Source organism: Oncorhynchus masou, chromosome 3, assembly GCF_036934945.1.
Source record: "Oncorhynchus masou masou isolate Uvic2021 chromosome 3, UVic_Omas_1.1, whole genome shotgun sequence".
NCBI classification, from domain to species: Eukaryota; Metazoa; Chordata; class Actinopteri; order Salmoniformes; family Salmonidae; genus Oncorhynchus; species Oncorhynchus masou.
In genome coordinates, this window is record NC_088214.1 from 37,219,350 (window position 1) to 37,238,608 (window position 19,259).

Sequence of the window (19,259 nt, forward strand, 5' to 3'; positions counted from 1 at the left end):
GCGAATCGATGTAGCCTGGTCTCGGCTCCACGCCGTTGGTCAAATTCATCAGAAACTTAATTCACAATGGAGTGAAGTTTAGTCCGCTCCAAGGTGGCTAATTTCTTTCTCAAAAGTTATTCATCAACGCTATAGACCTACTGTATGTTATTCTTATTTTTTGTGTGGCAGTGTCTCCTTCTGCAGTCAATCGATAGACTTTCACGAAAAAGGTTGGGAAATAGGCTAGTGTTTGTTTTTCTCTTTTTGTATAGCCGACAGCTTGCCCAGTCTGCTTTTACTGGATGTAAGAGAATGCTTGTCGTGACCAGTCATCCACAGCACGTGATATTATGTCAAAGGTCGTGTGACACTCAACTTTCAAGGCGTGAAAACAGAGAGCTTGTGAAGGAGGGGACATTGGTGGGGATTATTTTTTTATCAATGGAAGTAAGTGGCTCTAATGTGTTCCGTTTAGCGTAGGACGTTTTCTCCACAGTCTGAAGCTTAGACATGTCAGTAAATATGTCTGGAGACGAAAGAAACGCACACCTGTTTAGGCGAGGTGCTGGAGTAGAACACTTGAAAAAGAAAAGGACAGCCGCACACTCTGTCTCAACTTGTCTTTGTAGAATAGGCTACATATTAATGGCCAAGTAAGTCTTATTGTATATATATACTAAGTTTAAGAATAGGCCTAAACCTTGCCACCTCTGATGGTCCGACAAAAGTAGGTTAGGCTATAGACACAGACTGTAAACCAAGGCCTATATTCCTAATCGTAGCCTACTAGGCTATAGCCTATCCTTGTCGAACATGGGGTAATATATTCCAATAAAACGGAATTATGATAGGCTAGTTGCGCCCTTCATTTGAATGAACAAAAAAAGCGTGGAAAATACCTGACCATTTAGCCTATAGCCTATGCTGTATGTCCTCCAGTGATGGTGCGTCACTGCTGATTTCTCCCTCCGCTTATCCGATGAAAGCGAGCTGATATGGGTTTTATCTCTCTCAGCCATGTCACCCTCGGGGACTCCCGCTAAATTTGCCACGAATACCAGGCATGGCTACCCCATAGATAAGCTACATAAAAACAATGACAGTGAACAATTCCTTCCAGCATCAGAAGTCATTTGGTATTGGGTCCATTTGTGTATTCAACTTAGACAACAAAAAAATTACACATTGGTCATCTCCAAAGTACTGATGTTGAAATTAATATAATAGAATATTATAGAATTGGTCTCGATTCAACTAAAATGTATATTACTACAGCCTAATGATTGTGATTAGTTTATAATTATGATTATTAGGCTATTATTATTATTATATCCTATGACTATTATTATCAGTGTCGGTCTACAAATTATAGGGTTGTATTGCCTAATTTTAATTGGAAATTAAGCCTTATGCACGACAAAGATAAACATATTGTACCTTACAGACTTATTTGTTTATTTTTCAGGGGCGGAATAATATCAGGAAAATATAACCACATAGATTCACCTTTTGCCTATACCTCGCATCGTTGTAGTTACTGGAGCTGCATCCATATGTCTTTATGCTTTGCCCTCCACAAGCCTATATAGCCTACGACAGCCAAATAATAATGAATCATTTCATAAATAATGGGTTTAGTGGCTTATCAGGAACGAAGAGTCCGCTGCCGTGCGCTTATCTCGCCTGGCCACATTGCGCTCGTGTTCCGCTCCCCATACTGAGCGGGCGCGCTGGACGCAGTGAGGAATAACTCAAACCTCACTTCCAGTTCCACACTGCACTTCACCGGCACTAAAAAAAACCTCAGACATGGATGACCCACTCACAAAATGGCTCCACTTTCACACTAGCATCAACAAGACGTCGGGAACGGTAAGCGCATAAAATTAATCGATATTTCATTTTTCCATGCCTGGGGTTTGCACGGTAAATATGTTTGAATTACAATTAGGAGTGTGTTTGAAGTGTTTTTTCGTTATTGTTCGTTGGTTGGCCACTTTAGAATACATTAGGAACGCATTAGGCCCTATTATTTTTTGGGATTTATTTTTAAACAATTATAGGCGAATCATAAATAATTATGTGGCTATTGGTTCGAAACGGTTTTGTGTGATTGTTTTGGCCTATTTTAATGATTGTATGAATATGAATAATTATTGTTATTGTCTCATTGACAATGGTAAGCTATATTATTATCCTACAGTTCAAAAGGATTGGCTTGTGGTTTCTTCGTTGTTTTGGGTTATGGTAGGCTACACATGTCAGTACTACAGCATCGATAGAACCTAAAAGGGAACGAAAAATAAATCTAACATTCGAACAATAGCTCGGTGATGTCAACCTTTGTTCCAAATGTCTGATGCAATCTATAATCGAAGTGACTGCCTATTGGATCATAGGCTATAGCTTTAACCATAGAAACGAAAATTCCTCAGAGAAAAGCCATTTTGATGAGGTTTGTTTCAACAATAAAGACAATTAATAATGAGATTCACTTACTCTATTGTTAATAATACATTATTTCACATGATCAAATTAAATAGGCCTAATAGATCATTTCAAAAGGAAATATTTCAAGTTAATGCTCACAATCCAGACAGCTTTTCTCGCAAAATGTTTTTGTTATAGGATTTGAAGAAAAGGTCATTTTCGAAAACAGCAACACCAATTTTCATTTTAAATGTCATATTGAATGCTTGCTCCATATAGGCCTTGGTCGCTGTTTTTCAAATTAGAATAACGGGCGTTTAAAAACAGTAGTTTGAGGTTGAAAGTATTTCGCTGAACAACACCATTGGCGATCAAAGGCAGTCAATTATGTTTTTGACTGACCTCTCGTAAGGTGCCCCGCGCTTGATTCATATCCATTGTGTTCGCTATTCAAACTACATTTATTACTTATTTTCTGAAAAATATTCAGTGTGGTGCACTCAAACATGGCCATAGGTAGGCTATTTGGAGAATTACAAGGCCTAGCCTATTTGGTTCCCTAATAGCGAACCCTTCGATCAGCCTTATAGGATTTATCTAGGGTCTAATCCAACATGTTGGAGGAAAATAAAACAACCATAGCCTCCAAAACAACATGGCAACGAGTTGCGAATCACAGTCTATTTGTAGCATTGATGAGGACATTTACCACCAGTTCTGAATTGAAAGCATTTGCTGCGCAGATGCCTGCATTTTAGGGGCTATTTTCTTGATAGTCTATACGAAATGTATATATGTGGTGCTTGTTAGGATACATGTAGGCCTATAACAACTGCCATACACAGATTAATAACAGCCTTATAATGATGGAATCGTGGAGTGATGAAATTATCGGGAAATGCCTTTGTTGACTGCCTTGACCAGAATCAACAACAATAATGTTTCTATATCAGTCCTCTTTTATTGCATGCATTTACAAAGTGTTTTCTGCCCCACAGTGTGGTGTTTTCGACAGCTGATTTATAGAGAGACATTTCATAGGATATAACTCCAACGTGATGAAATTATGGAAAAAATGAAGCTGGATCTTTGTCCTGGAAGTCCCGGTGCCAAATCATGCATCCCGCTGAAGCAGGATTCCATCAGGGAGAATGGGTGCCAAGACCTGGAGGACTCGAAGGAGGGGAACTTCACTGGGGAAAGGGTTAAGACAGATGACGCGCCTCTGCGGAACACGCGCAACGGGACCATCATCCTCAACGGCGTTGCCAAGGAAACCGCTTACAACGCCCTTGACCTGAAAAGGGAAGTACCAGTGATCGAGCTCTTGAGGAGAGACGATATAAAGACGGGACAGCAGAGAACCGACAGTCAAACGGTACCGATCACGGAGCTTCGCAGACCACCCGTGTCGTTGCCGCTGCCGCACCGAGACGCGCTGATCGACGCTCGAATGGTTCAGCTGAGCCCAAACGCGTTCCCTCTCCCGGCGCGAGCAATGCTCTACAACTTGGCGCAACCTCTCGCTGCCATCAACAGGTAAAGTAAAATAAACTATAATATAGGTTTTAAAAATATTATCCTGATTGCCCCCCCACCCTAAATAATATAGCCTATAATTATAGCCTATAGATGTCTATACGTTATTCATCTTCGTTTATTTTTGTGGCAGAATAGGCCTAATCCTTTGTAAATTATTACTTACAGGTATAGCCTACATCAAAACATGTTTTTTATAGCCTACCTATAAACCTAAAATAACGTAGAAACAGAAAAGTGAATGTAGTAGCTTGTTATCTAGGCAATTGGCTCATTCACCTTCACAAAGGTATTTGTCAGAGCCTTCACCTCTAGGCTACCTGTGTTGATTAATTGCAGTCAGATTTATTTCTGTTTATTAGTCTGAATAGCGAAGATTTCAGGTTAGACTACTTGTGCCTATAATACCCTTACACTTTATGTGTTTTGGACACGGAGACCATCTGTATGTCATATATTATACAGGCTATAATAAGGCTACACATTTCATGAAAGATTTTGGTATTGCCTACACATCATATTGGTAAGCTGTTGTATATGTGCCTGTGTGTAAGTAGTTTGTGTGTATGGTAGTATGTGTACCTGTTTCTCATATCTATTCTCTGCCACTAGTCTTGGAGGGGAGTCGGAACAGTACGGCATGTACCCCAGCAACAGGGTAAAGCGCCGTCCTGCGCCTTACGAGGTTGAGCTCGACGAGGGTAGGCGCATTTTAGATCTTTCTAAGTATGGTAAGATGCACCTCTGCTGTGTCCTCCTGCTGCTCACAGTCCTCTTCTCAATCCTCTCCTCATCCCAATTATCACCCCATTCCGTTTTATCCAACGACATGGCCGCAACATGGGCAGGTATTGAAGAAAATAGGCTACTGACCGACCATCAATCTATAGAGCACTCCTAAACAAATCTCCAAAACTAGTCAATGATGTCAAATATGATATCTATGGTTTTAGCTTATTAGAAACATCTGTAGGATACAGCGTCTTGTGTCCTCGATCAACCACTCACAGTCAAATAGCGTGGGGGAGGGTGGAGGGAGTTAGCTGCCACCTTGCCAAGGCTTTGCTGCATAGTAAGCTGGCAGATTACGGGAGGCTGGGTGTGTTCCAAGAGAAAGAAATGGTATACTGTACACCAACGGGATATTGTATTTCTCAAATGCATCCCACAGTTTCCGACGCGAGCCGCAGGTATTATTCATTGGCTATGTGTACCATTACATTAAACACCACATTGGGAAATATATGATAATGAATAACATACATTTACGTTACCCGCTGCGTCTCCTATCCCACTTCTGACATCAACGTAGCAAAGCCAAGATTAGAGTCCATCCCGCGGCACTGTGCTCACCAACCAAATAATGTAATCGGTGTGCCAAACTCAGGAACCTCTTCACATATGGCAGAGCATAGACAAGTACATGTATCCAGATTATAAAAGTGCTGTTGTCTAAATAAATTGGTCAGCTCACTATGTTATATCTTGTGCTAGTGTTTAAAGAGTCCCACTTCTGGTTGCTTTACAATACATAACCAGCTCGTTAACCAAGGCACCGTATAGCTGTCTTCAGAAATGGAAAATGCAGTCACTCGTCACCACCTTTACGCTGGCTTCTGTCATGCCGCTATTCTCATTTTGTGTCTCCCTCGACTACTTTACCACCATTAAAACATTCTCATCACTTTGTCGCTTTTCAATTTACTTTGTGAAGAGGAAGGTGTGTGGTCTAAAGTGACCAAGTATATTCTGTAGAGCAGATAAGACAAACATCAAGGCAGAATTTGAGAGAATACGACATTTGGACTGACTGAGTCTTACTCTTCATTTGTGCATCCCCTTTCCCACATCCCCTATCTTTCCCATTACTCCTCTTTCCTCCCCTCCCCTCTTCCTCTCCTCCGCCAGCTGGCCAACCAAAGATCGTAAGGCGGATCTTCACCAACAGCCGGGAGCGCTGGCGGCAGCAGAATGTCAACGGAGCGTTCTCCGAGCTCCGCAAGCTCATCCCCACCCACCCACCGGACAAGAAGCTGAGCAAGAACGAGATCCTGCGTCTGGCCATGAAGTACATCAGCTTCCTGTCCAACCTGCTGGATGACCAGGATGGAGGGGCCACCGTGGGCATGGGTGACGGGACAGGGCTGCTGGTGGGGGGCCGTGAAGGTGGACCCCAGGGCCCTCGTCAGGACGGGGTGGGACTGGCCAGGGAGGATGACCTCCTCCTCCAGGGCACGTTGTCGCCCGGGTCCAGCTGTGGGAGTCTGCCAGACGGGGACGGCAGCCCCGAGAGCTTCACCGAGGACCAAGACTCACCTCCAGCCCCGAGAACTGTGCCCGTGCCGCGCGGTAGGGACCTACGACGCAATGCACGCCCACAAGATGGCGGCAGCCAGCGATGACGGCGATGATAATAGATGGTGGCGATGTGGTGTCGGTGATGACGATGGTGGATACGGAGTTGGTGGAGTTGATGGTGGACCGCAGGGAAACAAAGGGAATGACTTATGTCCCCCGGAAGAGGGATAACTCAAATATGGATGAGTCTGAGAAGGGCCCTAGCATCTCTGAGCTCTATCTAAAGGACGGTGCTTCAGGTTCGGGGAGCATGCTGATGCCAGAATTTCACTTCATCAGGATTCTAATGTCCTTTTTTTGGTCCTTTTTTGGTCAGTTGGTTAACAAAATGAAAGACTTGTAAATTCTGCATGCTTCATGCTGTCTAGGACCTGGGTTGAGGAACACCTCATATTTCCTGCATTATGAATGTTCAAATACAGTGTGCTTCTGTTACACTATCATGTTATCAGTATACATCATATGTCATCGTCATAAAAATCATTGATGCCATGGTACCAGCAGGCGACGCATCAGTCCACACCAGGAAATGCCAATAGGAATGCCATCATGGAATGCCATCATGCTCTCACCTTGGGTTAAGAATAAGATCAATCTTTACCAGTTGTCAATAAGGGCCATTTGAACTGTTCTGAAAGTTTACGACAACACGACAGCAACATAACTGTTTCGCTGATAGCAATGGCTTGATGCCAAATCCTCACACAAAAAAATGCACATTTAATCACACATTGAAAACCATTATTATTTGCTTTAAAATGTGTTATCTTTAGCAAGGATTTAGCACTCTCAACACATGATCAAACATGTACATATAACATTAGCCTAACTTCTAAAATATTTTGACAGTGGTTCATGTCAAGTGATGTGATTAGGCAGTTTGATATAGTGGCCTATATTTTAGACAGGGCTTTCAGGCAGGTGGCTTTTTGAGAAGGATTCTGCTCTGTGCTCCTGATGACATACTATTCATTCAACAGTGGGTGAACAACATGTCAACTAGTAAATGAATGTCAAACACATATAATGATATAACAAATGTGGTACCTTATTTATTTATTTCCGCCACACATGACTAATTAGCGTTGAGTAAAACGACGCAGAGTAACATGGCAACTGACCGTTAAGCATGCACGCACACACACACACACGCACACGCACACACGCACACGCACACACACATGCACACACAAACACACACACGTACACACACACACATATCGAGTACAATCTGTGTGAACAGTTTTGATTTCTGAGACATATTGCCTAAGCATGTAGATGGACACATGTGCGGCCAGGTTGCTAGCAACTACAACAGCCACAGGTATACAAATTCAAAATGAATCCTGTCAAGAGGTACAAATAGTATTTCTGTAACTGAGATCAAGTGAAATCAAACGCTCACTTCCAACCATTTTGTATAATATAAATATCTATTTTAATGTTTTTCTCACTGTATTGCAGTTGTGGTTTGGTATGGTACACTAAGTATATCGCCTCCTAAATACACCCCTCCTTCTCTCTGTTGGGATGATCAACAACACCAGCAGTTTTATGTCAGTAAACAGTGAGGTGTACATCACTGTAGTTTGGTTATTTCATTACGGCTTTTTCAACATACATTTAGTAGCCTATCTTGGTACCTTTGGTTACTATTTTATGAACTACAGTAAAGCGAAGGGACATTGTATGTTCTGTTTAGTAAAAAAATAACATGTTTGTTGTATGATAAATATATCTATGACTATATGCAATGTTAACTTGATGACTTTTATATAAAATGCTGAATAAAATGAACACAGGAAAAGGCAACAAAATACTGATTATGTATGTTATAAATCATGTGTATCACACAATTTTTTCCCAGCGTTCTTATGATTCAGTTTTCTTTATTTACTTATTATTATTATTTTAGGAAGCATCACCCATAACATAATTCAGACTATTGAACAACAATTGCAAGAATTAAAAAACAACTCATTCCTATATTTGGGGGCAAAATTAAGCACAAATGCAGTGAACCACCCCCTTCAACACAGCCTGGACAATGTGCAGTAAATCCATATCACGGCATGTAAAACACTCCCACTGGAGTCTGGAATCCTCACTTCCTCTTAGAAAGTGACAACTTCCTGCAAAGGTCAGAGTGGCTCAGTGACCTTCAGGATATCCTGCCATTGTGAAAGTGGTTCACACTCTTTAAGACCTTCCACACTCAGTCCATCTGGAGCATTACCCAACAATCACATGAAACACGAAGAGATGTTCATTCATGATGATGCGACACAAAACTCAAGAAGTGAACCTCAGAAGCCATTATGATGCATGAACGCTACATCGGCCATTTAACTTAATGATCATCTTGCAGTACAAAATATGTTTAGTGTTTTTGTATGAATTACAGTGATATCGGCTCCACTTGCAGATATAGCAAAAACCAAAGTGCAGTGTTTCTAGTAAAGCCGAGGCACCCAGGTGTTCTAGGACCCCTCCAGTATTCCACATCAGGCTATGACTGACTGGACTGCGACCTCGATAACTAACTCTGTGGCTCGACTGCCAAACATTTACCTGCAGCCCGGAGACTGCAGTCATACTGTCCATCCAAAAAGAGAAACAGGAAAACAGGGACAGAGAAGTGCATGAGAGAGAGTGACAGAAAAAGGCAGGGGGGGGGGACTGTGTGTGTGTGTGTGTGTGTGTGTGTGTGTGTGTGTGTGTGTGTGTGTGTGTGTGTGTGTGTGTGTGTGTGTGTGTGTGTGTGTGTGTGTGTGTGTGTGTGTGTGTGTGTGTGTGCGTGCGGGTGTCTATGTGTGTGTGTGCGTGTACATGCATGTGTGTGTGTGCACGTGCGCGTGGGAGCGGATTTATCAGCTCAGTGCAGATGGATGGCAGAGTGGCTCTTGCAGCCAAATGATTCTGTATGTTAATGAGTTGTTATCTGCTGCGCTGCAGGAACAATACACTGACTCTCACACAGTGGGGAACCAGCCTGCTGGGTACAGATTACACTGCCTACACCGCCATGGCAGTTATTTATATTTTCACACACAGTATATACCAACACACACACACACATACACACATAAATGGTTTATGTCTTTTGACCTGGACAAATAGGACGGTGGAAAGCTGCTTTTCTCGTTCTCTACCCACAGGTGGCGATGTCACTCCTTTTTATGGTTTCTATTATTAAACGTGTATGACTCAATACCATCACCAGGAGAAGGGCTGACTTGTAATTTACTCATCGTCCAAGTTATTGTACACACACGACAGAAATGATTTCCTTCATTTGGATTTTGATCAAACGTGGTCTTCTTGTGCATGGACATTCTATGGTTATAATATCCTATGTACAGAGATAGGGTGAACAGCACAGGCAGTGCTGGTGCACAAATATAAATCAATCAATCAATCAAATGTATTTATAAAGCCCTTTTTACATCAGCCAATGTCACAAAGTGCTGTGCAGAAACAGAGCCTAAAACCCCAAACAGCAGCAATGCAGGTGTAGAAGCACGTGGGTCAGCAGACAGAAACAATTGGGTTCAACCTGGCATGAGATGATTGATAAGATGTGATGGCTAGTATAACTGGTTCGTTAGACTTGTCACAAAATCCCATCTACCTTTTCTTGCACCATTTTTGTTTTTATACTGGAGTTGTATTTTTATTTAAAAATAAATAAATTACAAATTAAGTTTAGGCGCTTCTCATTCACAGAGCAATACTGGCAAGAGAAGAAACATTGAGAAGAACAGATAATTGTAGATGAAGACAACCACTTGAAGAGATCATTTACAACAAATAAAAATGGTCAGGAAAGCGAGATTGTAGTTTGTTTTACACCCGTTTGGGTAAATGTGTGCTGTCATTCTGCATGCAACGTATATCAATAACACGATGAGCAAAGTCTACCTGCGTCAAAGTATTACCCCAGTGGAAAAAAATAGGCTATGTATCATGTGAAAGTCTTTGTCGCAACAAGCAGAGTGAAGTTGTTTTTTTTAACGGTCCAAGTTACTATTTATTTGGCATCGTATCGGTTTCTATTTTCACAAACGCAGAATTTATTTTTTTAAATACATGGACGATCACATTCTTTATTTTAATTGCCCAGGTCAGTAGGTGCAACAAAACAGGTGTGCAGGAGACAAAAATATTTCAAACAATAACACTGTTTTCTTTTTAATATATCATTGTGTGAAATTCATAGTCACTTTTATATTTGTGTTGAGTGTTGACAGTGCTGAACGTCCAATGCAACATGGAAACCCCCTGAACGAAGCATTTAAAAATAATTTTAGGTATAGCCTTAAACCTACTGCAAAAAATATGCAGGGAAAATAATGGATCGTCAAGTGTTCATTGATTGCATTGATAGAAGTTACTGTTTTCTATTTTGTTTGCTGGTAATGATATGGGTCCTCTTTTCCTCTGATTAGCACGCCTGTTTAACGTGACTGTTTACATAGTTCCTGATGGTTTTAAAATAGAAAGTATTTGACACAGATTGTAAACAATGACCGGATTTTTTTCCTTCTAATCCTGCAGTGACAGTTGTTTTCCAGTCAGTCACCCACTTCGCGGTTTAGGTGTTAATCCCAGTAAACATTGTTACTAAGTGTCAAATTTATTTTAAATAAAATAATATGGTATTATATTTGTCACAAGCACAGAATACAAATGGTGTAGACTACACCGTGAAATGCTTGCTAATGAGCCCTTACCAATGATGCAGAGTAAAAAAAAAAAAATGATAATAATGTGTAACATAAAAGGAATAAAATACACAACAATTAAATTGTATTCAGGGATGACCAGATTCATGTGCAGGGTTACAAGGTGTTTGAGATAGATATGTACATAAATGCATGATAAAGTGACTAGGAATCACAATAGATAATAATAGTAAGAATAAATAACAGAGTAGCCACAGCATATGATGAGTTAAACGTGTGTGTGTGCTATGTGTGTGTGTACGTAGTGTAAGTACAGTATGTGAATGTGTGTGGGTTTTGTGTGAGCGTGTCAGTGTAGTGTGTGTGTGAGTGTGTATATACAGTTGAAGTTGGAAGTTCACATACACCTTAGCCAAATACATTTAAACTCAGTTTTTCACAATTCCTGATATTTAATCCTAGTAAAAATTCCCTGTCTAGGTCAGTTAGGATCACCACTTTATTTTAAGAATGTGAAATGTCAGAATAATAGTAGAGAGAATGATTTATTTAGGCTTTTATATCTTTCATCACATTCCCAGTGGGCCAGAAGTTTACATACACTCAATTAGTATTTGGTAGCATTGCCTGCACGTTTCGTGTAGCCTTCCACAAGCGTCCCACAATAAGTTGGGTGAATTTTGGCCCATTCCTCCTGACGGAGCTGGTGTAACTGAGTCAGGTTTGTAGGCCTCCTTGCTCGCAAACACTTTTTCAGTTCTGCCCAGGGCTATGTGATGGCCACTCCAATACCTTGACTTTGTTGTCCTTAAGCCATTTTGCCACAACTTTGGAAGTATGCTTGGGGTCATTGTCCATTTGGAAGACCCATTTGTGACCAAGCTTTAACTTCCTGACTGATGTCTTGAGATGTTTCTTCAATATATCCACATAACTTTCCTCCTCATGATGCCATCTATTTTGTGAAGTGCACCAGTCCCTCCTGCAGCAAAGCACCCCCAAAACATGATGCTGCCACCCCCGTGCTTCACAGTTGGAATAGTGTTATTCGGCTTGCAAGCCTCCCCCTTTTTCCTCCAAACATAATGATGGTCATTATGGTGAAACGGTTCTATATTTGTTTCATCAGACCAGAGGACATTTCTCCAAAAAGTACGATCTTTGTCCCCATGTGCAGTTGCAAACCGTAGTCTGGCTTTTTAATGGAGGTTTTGGAGCAGTGGCTTCTTCCTTGCTGAGCGGCCTTTCAGGTTATGTCGATACAGGACTAGTTTTACTGTGGATATAGATACTTTTGTACCTGTTTCCTCCAGCATCTTCACAAGGTCCTTTGCTGTTGTTCTGAGATTGATTTGCACTTTTCGCACCAAAATGCGTTCATCTCTAGGAGACAGAACGCGTCTTCTTCCTGAGCGGTATGACGGCTGCGTGGTCCCATGGTGTTTATACTTGGGTGCTATTGTTTGTACAGATGAACGTGGTACCTTCAGGCATTTGGAAATTGTTCTCAAGGATGAACCAGACTTGTGGAGGTCTACAATTTTTTTCTGAGGTCTTGGATGATTTCTTTTAATTTTCCCATGATGTCAAGCAAAGAGGCACTGAGTTTGAATGTAGGCCTTGAAATACATCCCAGGTACACCTCCAATTGCCTCAAATGATGTCAATTAGCCCATCAGAAGCTTCTAAAGCCATGCCATAATTTTCTGGCATTTTCCAAGCTGTTTAAAGGCACAGTCACCTTAGTGTATGTGATTGTGATACAGTAAGTGAAATAATCTTTCTGTTAACAATTGTTGGAAAAATGTATTGTGTCATGCACAAAGTAGATGTCCTAACCGACTTGCCAAAACTATAGTTTGTTAACAAGAAATTTGTGGAGTGGTTGAAAAACGAGTTTAAATGACTCCAACCTAAGTGTCTGTAAACTTCCGACTTCAACTGTACACTTTCATATTTTTTGTTGTTGTTGGTCAGGGGCCGTAACATGATTATAAAAAAATAAAAAAACATTGAATGCAAACCGACCGCATGAAGCCTAAACAGACAAAATATTTGACTAAACCTTGATTACATTTGGGAGCATTGTCCTGTGTAGGGTGCCATCTTTCAGATGGGATGTTAAAACGGGTGTCCTGACTCTCTGTGGTTATCCAAAATCCCATGGTGCTTATTGTAAGACTTGGGGTGTTAACCCCGGTGTCATGGCTAAATTCCCAACCTGTAAACTATCAAAATGAAGAAAGTCGCACACTCCATGTATAATCTCCCAGCAATTTAATGGGTATTTACCAAAGTTTCGGCATCACTGTGCCTTCCTCAGGGTAATGTCATGAATACTTGAGCCAGGTTATGTAGACACAGTGCAATTAGTGCAACCAATGCCAGTAGTGAGGCGTGTGTAATAATGATTAGGTTAATTCAAATGAATTAGTGAAACTGTTAAAAAATAGTATATGGCATATTAAATATATTACACTATTGTTATTATATAGAAACATAATGGAATATTGTACATCATATTAGCATCAACATACACTGTTTCGTTCAATTTCACATAATCATTTCATATTTAATTTTTGTTACATGTAGTCTTTTGGTTCAACCTTAATATATAATGAACATCAACAGGGGGAACATATTAAGTGTACGCTAATAAGCTGTAAAAATATATATTTTTCAATTCATAAGACTTGTTCATAAAGGAAAATGGTGTTCATAAAAAGGGCCTGAGATTAAAGTCAATATTCAGAGCACTAAGGGGTCAATGTTTTTAGATAGGATATGCATTAAGCCTCCCTTTGTAGTAGTGGGATCTCGATGTTACCTCCTCTCCTTGGTAGAGCAACATGCTCAATGCCTGTGGATTTGAGGGAGGAGATGGGATGGTTAGCTTCAACAAAGTGAGCTGCTACTGGATAGTCAATGTCCTTTCACCTGATTGTGCTGCGGTGTTCAGCTATGAGTTGTTTTAATTGTCTTTTCGTTTGTCCTACATAGGCTTTTCCACATGAACAGGTGATGAGATAGATTACTCCCTTGGTCTAGCATGAGATGATGCCCCTAACAGGGATCTTTCGACCTGTATGTGGGTGTCTGAAGAAAGACGTTTTTATAGTGCTACTGCACTGTGCGCATGAGCCATATTTGTAGTTCCCATTTGGGATAGGTGACAAGAGTGTCTGAGTGGGCTCAGGGGGCAGGTCAGATCTCACCAAACTGTCTCCAATATTGCGACCACGCTTATAGACCACCAGTGGGGGTTCCTTGAAGAGGTGTGCGATTTTCTTTGTCTGATTGCAGAAAATGCCTGTGCTTTTTCAGGATTGCTTTCATTTTCTCCGAAACCTTGGTGTATTTAGTGCAAAAGATGGTTGCGTTGTTTTTCTTCTTTGGTTGAGTTTTTAGTAATTCCGCTCTTGGTTTTTGAGATATTTTCATCATTGCAGCATCAAGAGTTTTGTCTTTGTAGCCTCTCATTTAGAATTTATCTGTCATTTTTTTAGCATTGCTGTCAAAATCTGTCTGGTGGCCACAGATTCGTTTAATCCTGCATAACTGGCTATATGGTAGACCATTCTTGAGGGGGAAGGGGATGCATACTATCTGCACATAGCAAGGTATTGTGATCTGTGGGCTTTGTCTATAAGTCTTTGTGTAATGCATCATTCTCTTTGATAATCCATAAATCCAGGTAGTTTATTTATCTCTCGTCGGTCTGCATGGTAAATTTGAGGTATTCGGAGCTCTCGTTTAGCAGAGTTTGGAATGAATTTAGTTCCTGCTGACTTCCTTCCCAGAGCACAAAGACATCATCTATGTATCTCTTCCATATAAGTATTTCAGAAAGTAATGGGTTTGTCTCTGTTTTAAAAAGGAATTCTTCTTCAAATTGAATTTGAAGGAAAAAGTCTGACTCAAAGACAAAGTAGTTATGGGATAATACCAGTTCAGTGAGTTGTAAGATGCGATCATTGGATGGAACAAGGGTAGAGTCTCTCTGCTGAAGGAAGTGTTGAAGTGTCTGCAAGCCTCCAGTGTGTGGGACGTTAGTGTACAAGCTCTCCACATCAAAAGTGGCCAGCAGGGTGCCCTCTGGTATCCTTCCTAAGCCCTCTATCAATGAGATCATGTGACTAGTGTCTTTGACATAAGATGGGAGATTCTCAACCATCCGTTTAATGTGGTAATCCACAAATGTACAAATATTGGATGTCACAGAGTTGATGGCTGCTACAATGGGTCTTCCTGGAGAAGGACACACTTGTTCGTGTAATTTAGGGACGGTATAGAAAGTTGGTATCTTGGGAAATTTCACACATAGAAATTCAACTTCTGTTTTAGTGATTTGTCCTGATTCCACACAGCATTCCACTGTGGATGAGATATTTTGCTGGAATTCCAGGGCTGGGTCACAATTCAGTTTGCGATAGAAGTCACCTTCAGATAGTTGTCAGCGACATTCATTCAAATAGTCACATTTGTTTTGTACACAAATTCCTCCTGCATTGTCACATTTTTTTTATGATAATCGAAGGATCTGACTTTAAGTCCTTAAGAGCCCTTCTCTCGTCTCTACTCAGATTATAGTAGGATTTGTGTTTCTGTTTGTCTTTCAGTAAGTAAACTACATCATTTTCAACAATCCTACAGAAGGTTTCTATGGATGCATTACGTTTGGGGGGGGGGGGGTACAAATGAACCTTTTGCTCGAAATGTGGGTCTCTCAGAGTTCTCAGGTACCTCGACTGGGTTAATGGCTCCATCTCCTCCTTGACTCACGGTAGGACAGGTAAATCGGCTTGTCTCTTCTGTTTTTTTGGTTTCTTGTGCTCAGAGTCTTGCCAGAGATATATTAGTCCGTTGTTCTTATCTTCCAAATTGCGTTTATACTTCTTGATTTTCCTCTCCTTCAGTTCGCTCGTAATCTTAGTCTGAAGGTCAACGTTACTCTTAATGAGATCATCCAGTTTAATAGGGTCATTAAGCTCGTCTCGTAGAGCTTTCTGTGAATTTTCAACTGAGGTTGCTATCTCGATAATATCCTTTTTAAGTTGTTCAATGATCAGAGTCGTCAGGTCCAATGAACATTTATTTAGTATAGCACACAATAGTTAAAAAACATTGACCCCAAGTGGTCCATGTAACCATTTACACAACTATTTAGCAGTCTTATGGCTTGGGGGTAGAAGTTGTCTTGGAGCCTGTTGGGCTAAAGCTAAAGAACCTGGGACTAAACACCTCCATCTGCAACTGAATCCTGGATTTCCTGACGGGCCGCCCCCAGGTGGTGAGAGTAGGCAACAACACATCTGCCATGCTGATCCTCAACACGTTGGCCCCTCATGGGTGCGTGCTTAGTCCCCTCCTGTACACCCAGTTCACCCACGACTGCGTGGCCAAGCACGAGTCCAACACCATCATTAAGTTTGCTGACGACATAACGGTGGTAGGCCTGATCACTGACAACGATGAGACAGCCTATAGGGAGAAGGTCAGAGACCTGGCAGTGTTGTGCCAGGAAAAACAACCTCTCTCTAAACGTGATCAAAATAAAGGAGATGGTTGTGGACTACAAGAAAAGGAGGACCGAATACACCCCCATTCACATTGATGGGGCTTTAGTGGAGCGGGTCAAGAGTTTCAAGTTCCTTGGTGTCCCCATCACCAACAAACTATCATGGTGGTCCAAACACACACAGGTTGCATCACCGCCTGGTTTGGCAACTGCTCAGCCTCCGACCGTAAGGCACTACAGAGGGTAGTGGGTAGAGCCCAGCGCATCACTGGTGCCAAGCTTCCTGCCATCCAGGACCTATTTACTAGGCGGTGTCAGAGGAAGGCCCAAAAAATTGTCAAAGACTCCAGTCACCCAAGTCATAGACTGTTCTCTCTGCTACCATACGGCAAACGGTACCGAAGCGCCAAGTCTAGGTCCAAAAGGTTCCTTAACAGCTTCTACCCCCAAGCCATAAGACTGAAGAACATTTATTCAATTGGCCACCTGAACTATTTGCATTGACGCCCTCCCTCCCCCTTTTGTTTTTACAAATACCATTTGATTTGATTTGACTTGAAACTGTTGAGCATGAAAAACTCTGCAGTATTGCAGTTCTTGACACAAACCGGTGCGCCTCGCTCCTACTACCATACCCGTTCAAAGGCACTTACATTTTTTTGTCTTGCCCATTTACCCTCTGAATGGCACACATACACAGTTCATGTCTCAATTGTCTCAATGCTTAAAAATCCTTCTTTAACTTGTCTCCCCTCTGTCATCTACACTTATTGAAGTGGATTTAACAAGTGACATCAATAAGGGATCATAGCTTTCAACCGGATTCGCCTGATCAGTCTATGTCATGGAAAGAGCAGGTGTTCTTAATGTTTTGTATACTTAGTGTATATTTTTTAATTCTGGACTCTCGTCCAAAAGCTACACACCGCATATTTATTTCTATACTTGACATAGCTCACTCTAGTATACTCTCAGTTTATTAGGTACACCACCCCGTTCATGAAAATGGTTAGCTCCTACAGAAAGTGAGTCACATGGCCATGGCTTGCTATTTATACCATGCAGACAGGCATCGAGTTATTCAGTTACTGTTTGATTGAACGTTAAAATGGGAAAAACGAGTGACCTAAGCGACATTGAGCGTGGTATGATCGTCGGTGCCGGGCCCGCCGGTTCCAGTATCTCAGAAACGCCCGGCCTCCTGGGCTTTTCACACACAACAGGGTCTAGGGTTTGCAGAGAATGTTGCGACAAACAAAACACATCCAGTCAGCGCTAAGTCCTGTGGGCGATAAAGTCACATTGATGAGATTTCAAAGGAAAATGGCAAGAGTCGTGCAAGCTAATAGGCGGGCCACAAACAGGCAAATAACAGCACAGTACAACAGTGGTGTGCAGAGCAGCATCTCGGAACGCACAACTCGTTGGTTCTTGTCACGGATGGGCTACTGCAGCAAACGACCACACCGGTTTCCACTCCTATCAGCTAAAAACAATAAGAAGCGGCTCTAGTAGGATCACCAACACTGGACAATTGAGGAGATGAAAAACATTGCCTGGTCCGGGCGAATCCCGGTTTATTATACTGTCTGAGTGCTCCAACTCCTCTCCAGAGCCCAAAGAGCCCATTAAATGAACCCATCCCTCTTCCTGGAAAACATCTAGCCCACTTTGAGTCTGACTGCAGTAAGCTTTCCCACGACGACATGGTGAACCTGTATAACAGCATTCTGACTACTACCCTAAATATCACTGCTCCCGAAAAAACATGAAAGTAACCTCAAAACACTCTTCACCCTGGTTCACTGATGAACTGCGCTAAAAGAAGAGTCTTGGCCGTAAGCTTGAGATGCGTTGGAGGAAGGGTGGCCTCACTGCCCATCTACTGGCCCACAGAGACCACCAAGCAAGCTACTATGCCTCCTTAAGCACAACCAGCCTTCTACTCCACCACGATTGACAAGATCAAAGATAACCCTAGAACCTTGTTCTCAACCATCAACCGCCTTCTCAACTCTGCAAACTCATGCCCTCTTGCAGCCTCATATGAGCAGTGTAATCGCTTGCTGTGCAGTCAATCATCTTTAAAATGAAGGCCACCACTTGCTCCCTTGACCCTATCCCTACATCCTGACTCAAAACCTGCTCATCTAACCTGCTTCAGTTTGTCACCACCCTCATCAACAAGTCCCTGCTGCCCGGGGAGGTACCTTACTGAGGAAACTCAACATGACATCCATGACATGACAACTACAGGCCCATCTCCAACCTCCCCTTCCTATCAAAAGTACCAGAGAAAGTAGTTGCAAACCACCTTCAAACAGCTGTACAAAGTTTTCCAGTCTGGTTTCCGGCCCTTGCACAGCACTGAAACAGCTCTGGTGCACGTTACCAGCGACCTACTGATAGCTTTGATTTGAGATCACCTTGCCTCCTCCTCTTAAATCTCAGTGCTGCCTTTGACACCATTGACCACAGCATCCTGCTGCCGTGTCTCAGAGAGCACACCGCAGTGCTCCTCCTACCTCTCCAACAGGAAGTAATACATCCCCATTGGAGAGTCCAGGTCGGAGGAGTCTACAGTCACATGCGGTGTCTCACAGGGGTCAGAGCTGTGATCTATTCTAGATGCTCCCTCTCGGCCAAATCCTCAGAAACTATAACTATTAACTTCCACCGCTACGATGGCGATACCCAAGTATATATTAACACCAAACTGGACACCATCTCAGCCCTATCAAAAGTTG

The 19,259-nt window shown here is 42.0% G+C and overlaps 1 protein-coding gene across 3 annotated transcripts; it reads left to right on the forward strand.

Annotated features, from left to right (window-relative positions):
* Positions 1-269: 269 nt before the first annotated feature.
* LOC135515819 (T-cell acute lymphocytic leukemia protein 1-like) lies at positions 270-8,180 on the forward strand. 3 transcript variants are annotated; one of them, XM_064939591.1, is made up of 4 exons: positions 270-429; positions 3,411-3,951; positions 4,564-4,682; positions 5,860-8,180. In XM_064939591.1, exons 2-4 carry the CDS (start codon positions 3,479-3,481, stop codon positions 6,351-6,353), a joined length of 1,086 nt encoding a protein of 361 aa, XP_064795663.1. In that variant the 5' UTR covers positions 270-429; positions 3,411-3,478; the 3' UTR covers positions 6,354-8,180. The 3 variants fall into 3 exon arrangements, with proteins under 3 accessions (XP_064795663.1, XP_064795653.1, XP_064795672.1); XM_064939581.1 differs by lacking the exon at positions 270-429 and adding an exon at positions 1,456-1,854; XM_064939600.1 differs by lacking the exon at positions 270-429 and adding an exon at positions 1,460-1,854 and having other exon boundaries at positions 4,564-4,652.
* The last annotated feature ends 11,079 nt before the right edge of the window (positions 8,181-19,259 follow it).

Bases quoted from the DNA above. Each gene is read 5' to 3' on its own strand.
- LOC135515819 (XM_064939591.1), top strand. From the start codon at position 3,479: ATGGAAAAAATGAAGCTGGATCTTTGTCCTGGAAGTCCCGGTGCCAAA. The intron at 3,952-4,563 runs GTAAAGTAAAAT...CTCTGCCACTAG, and splicing joins CCTCTCGCTGCCATCAACAG to TCTTGGAGGGGAGTCGGAAC. The intron at 4,683-5,859 runs GTAAGATGCACC...CTCCTCCGCCAG, and splicing joins TTTAGATCTTTCTAAGTATG to CTGGCCAACCAAAGATCGTA.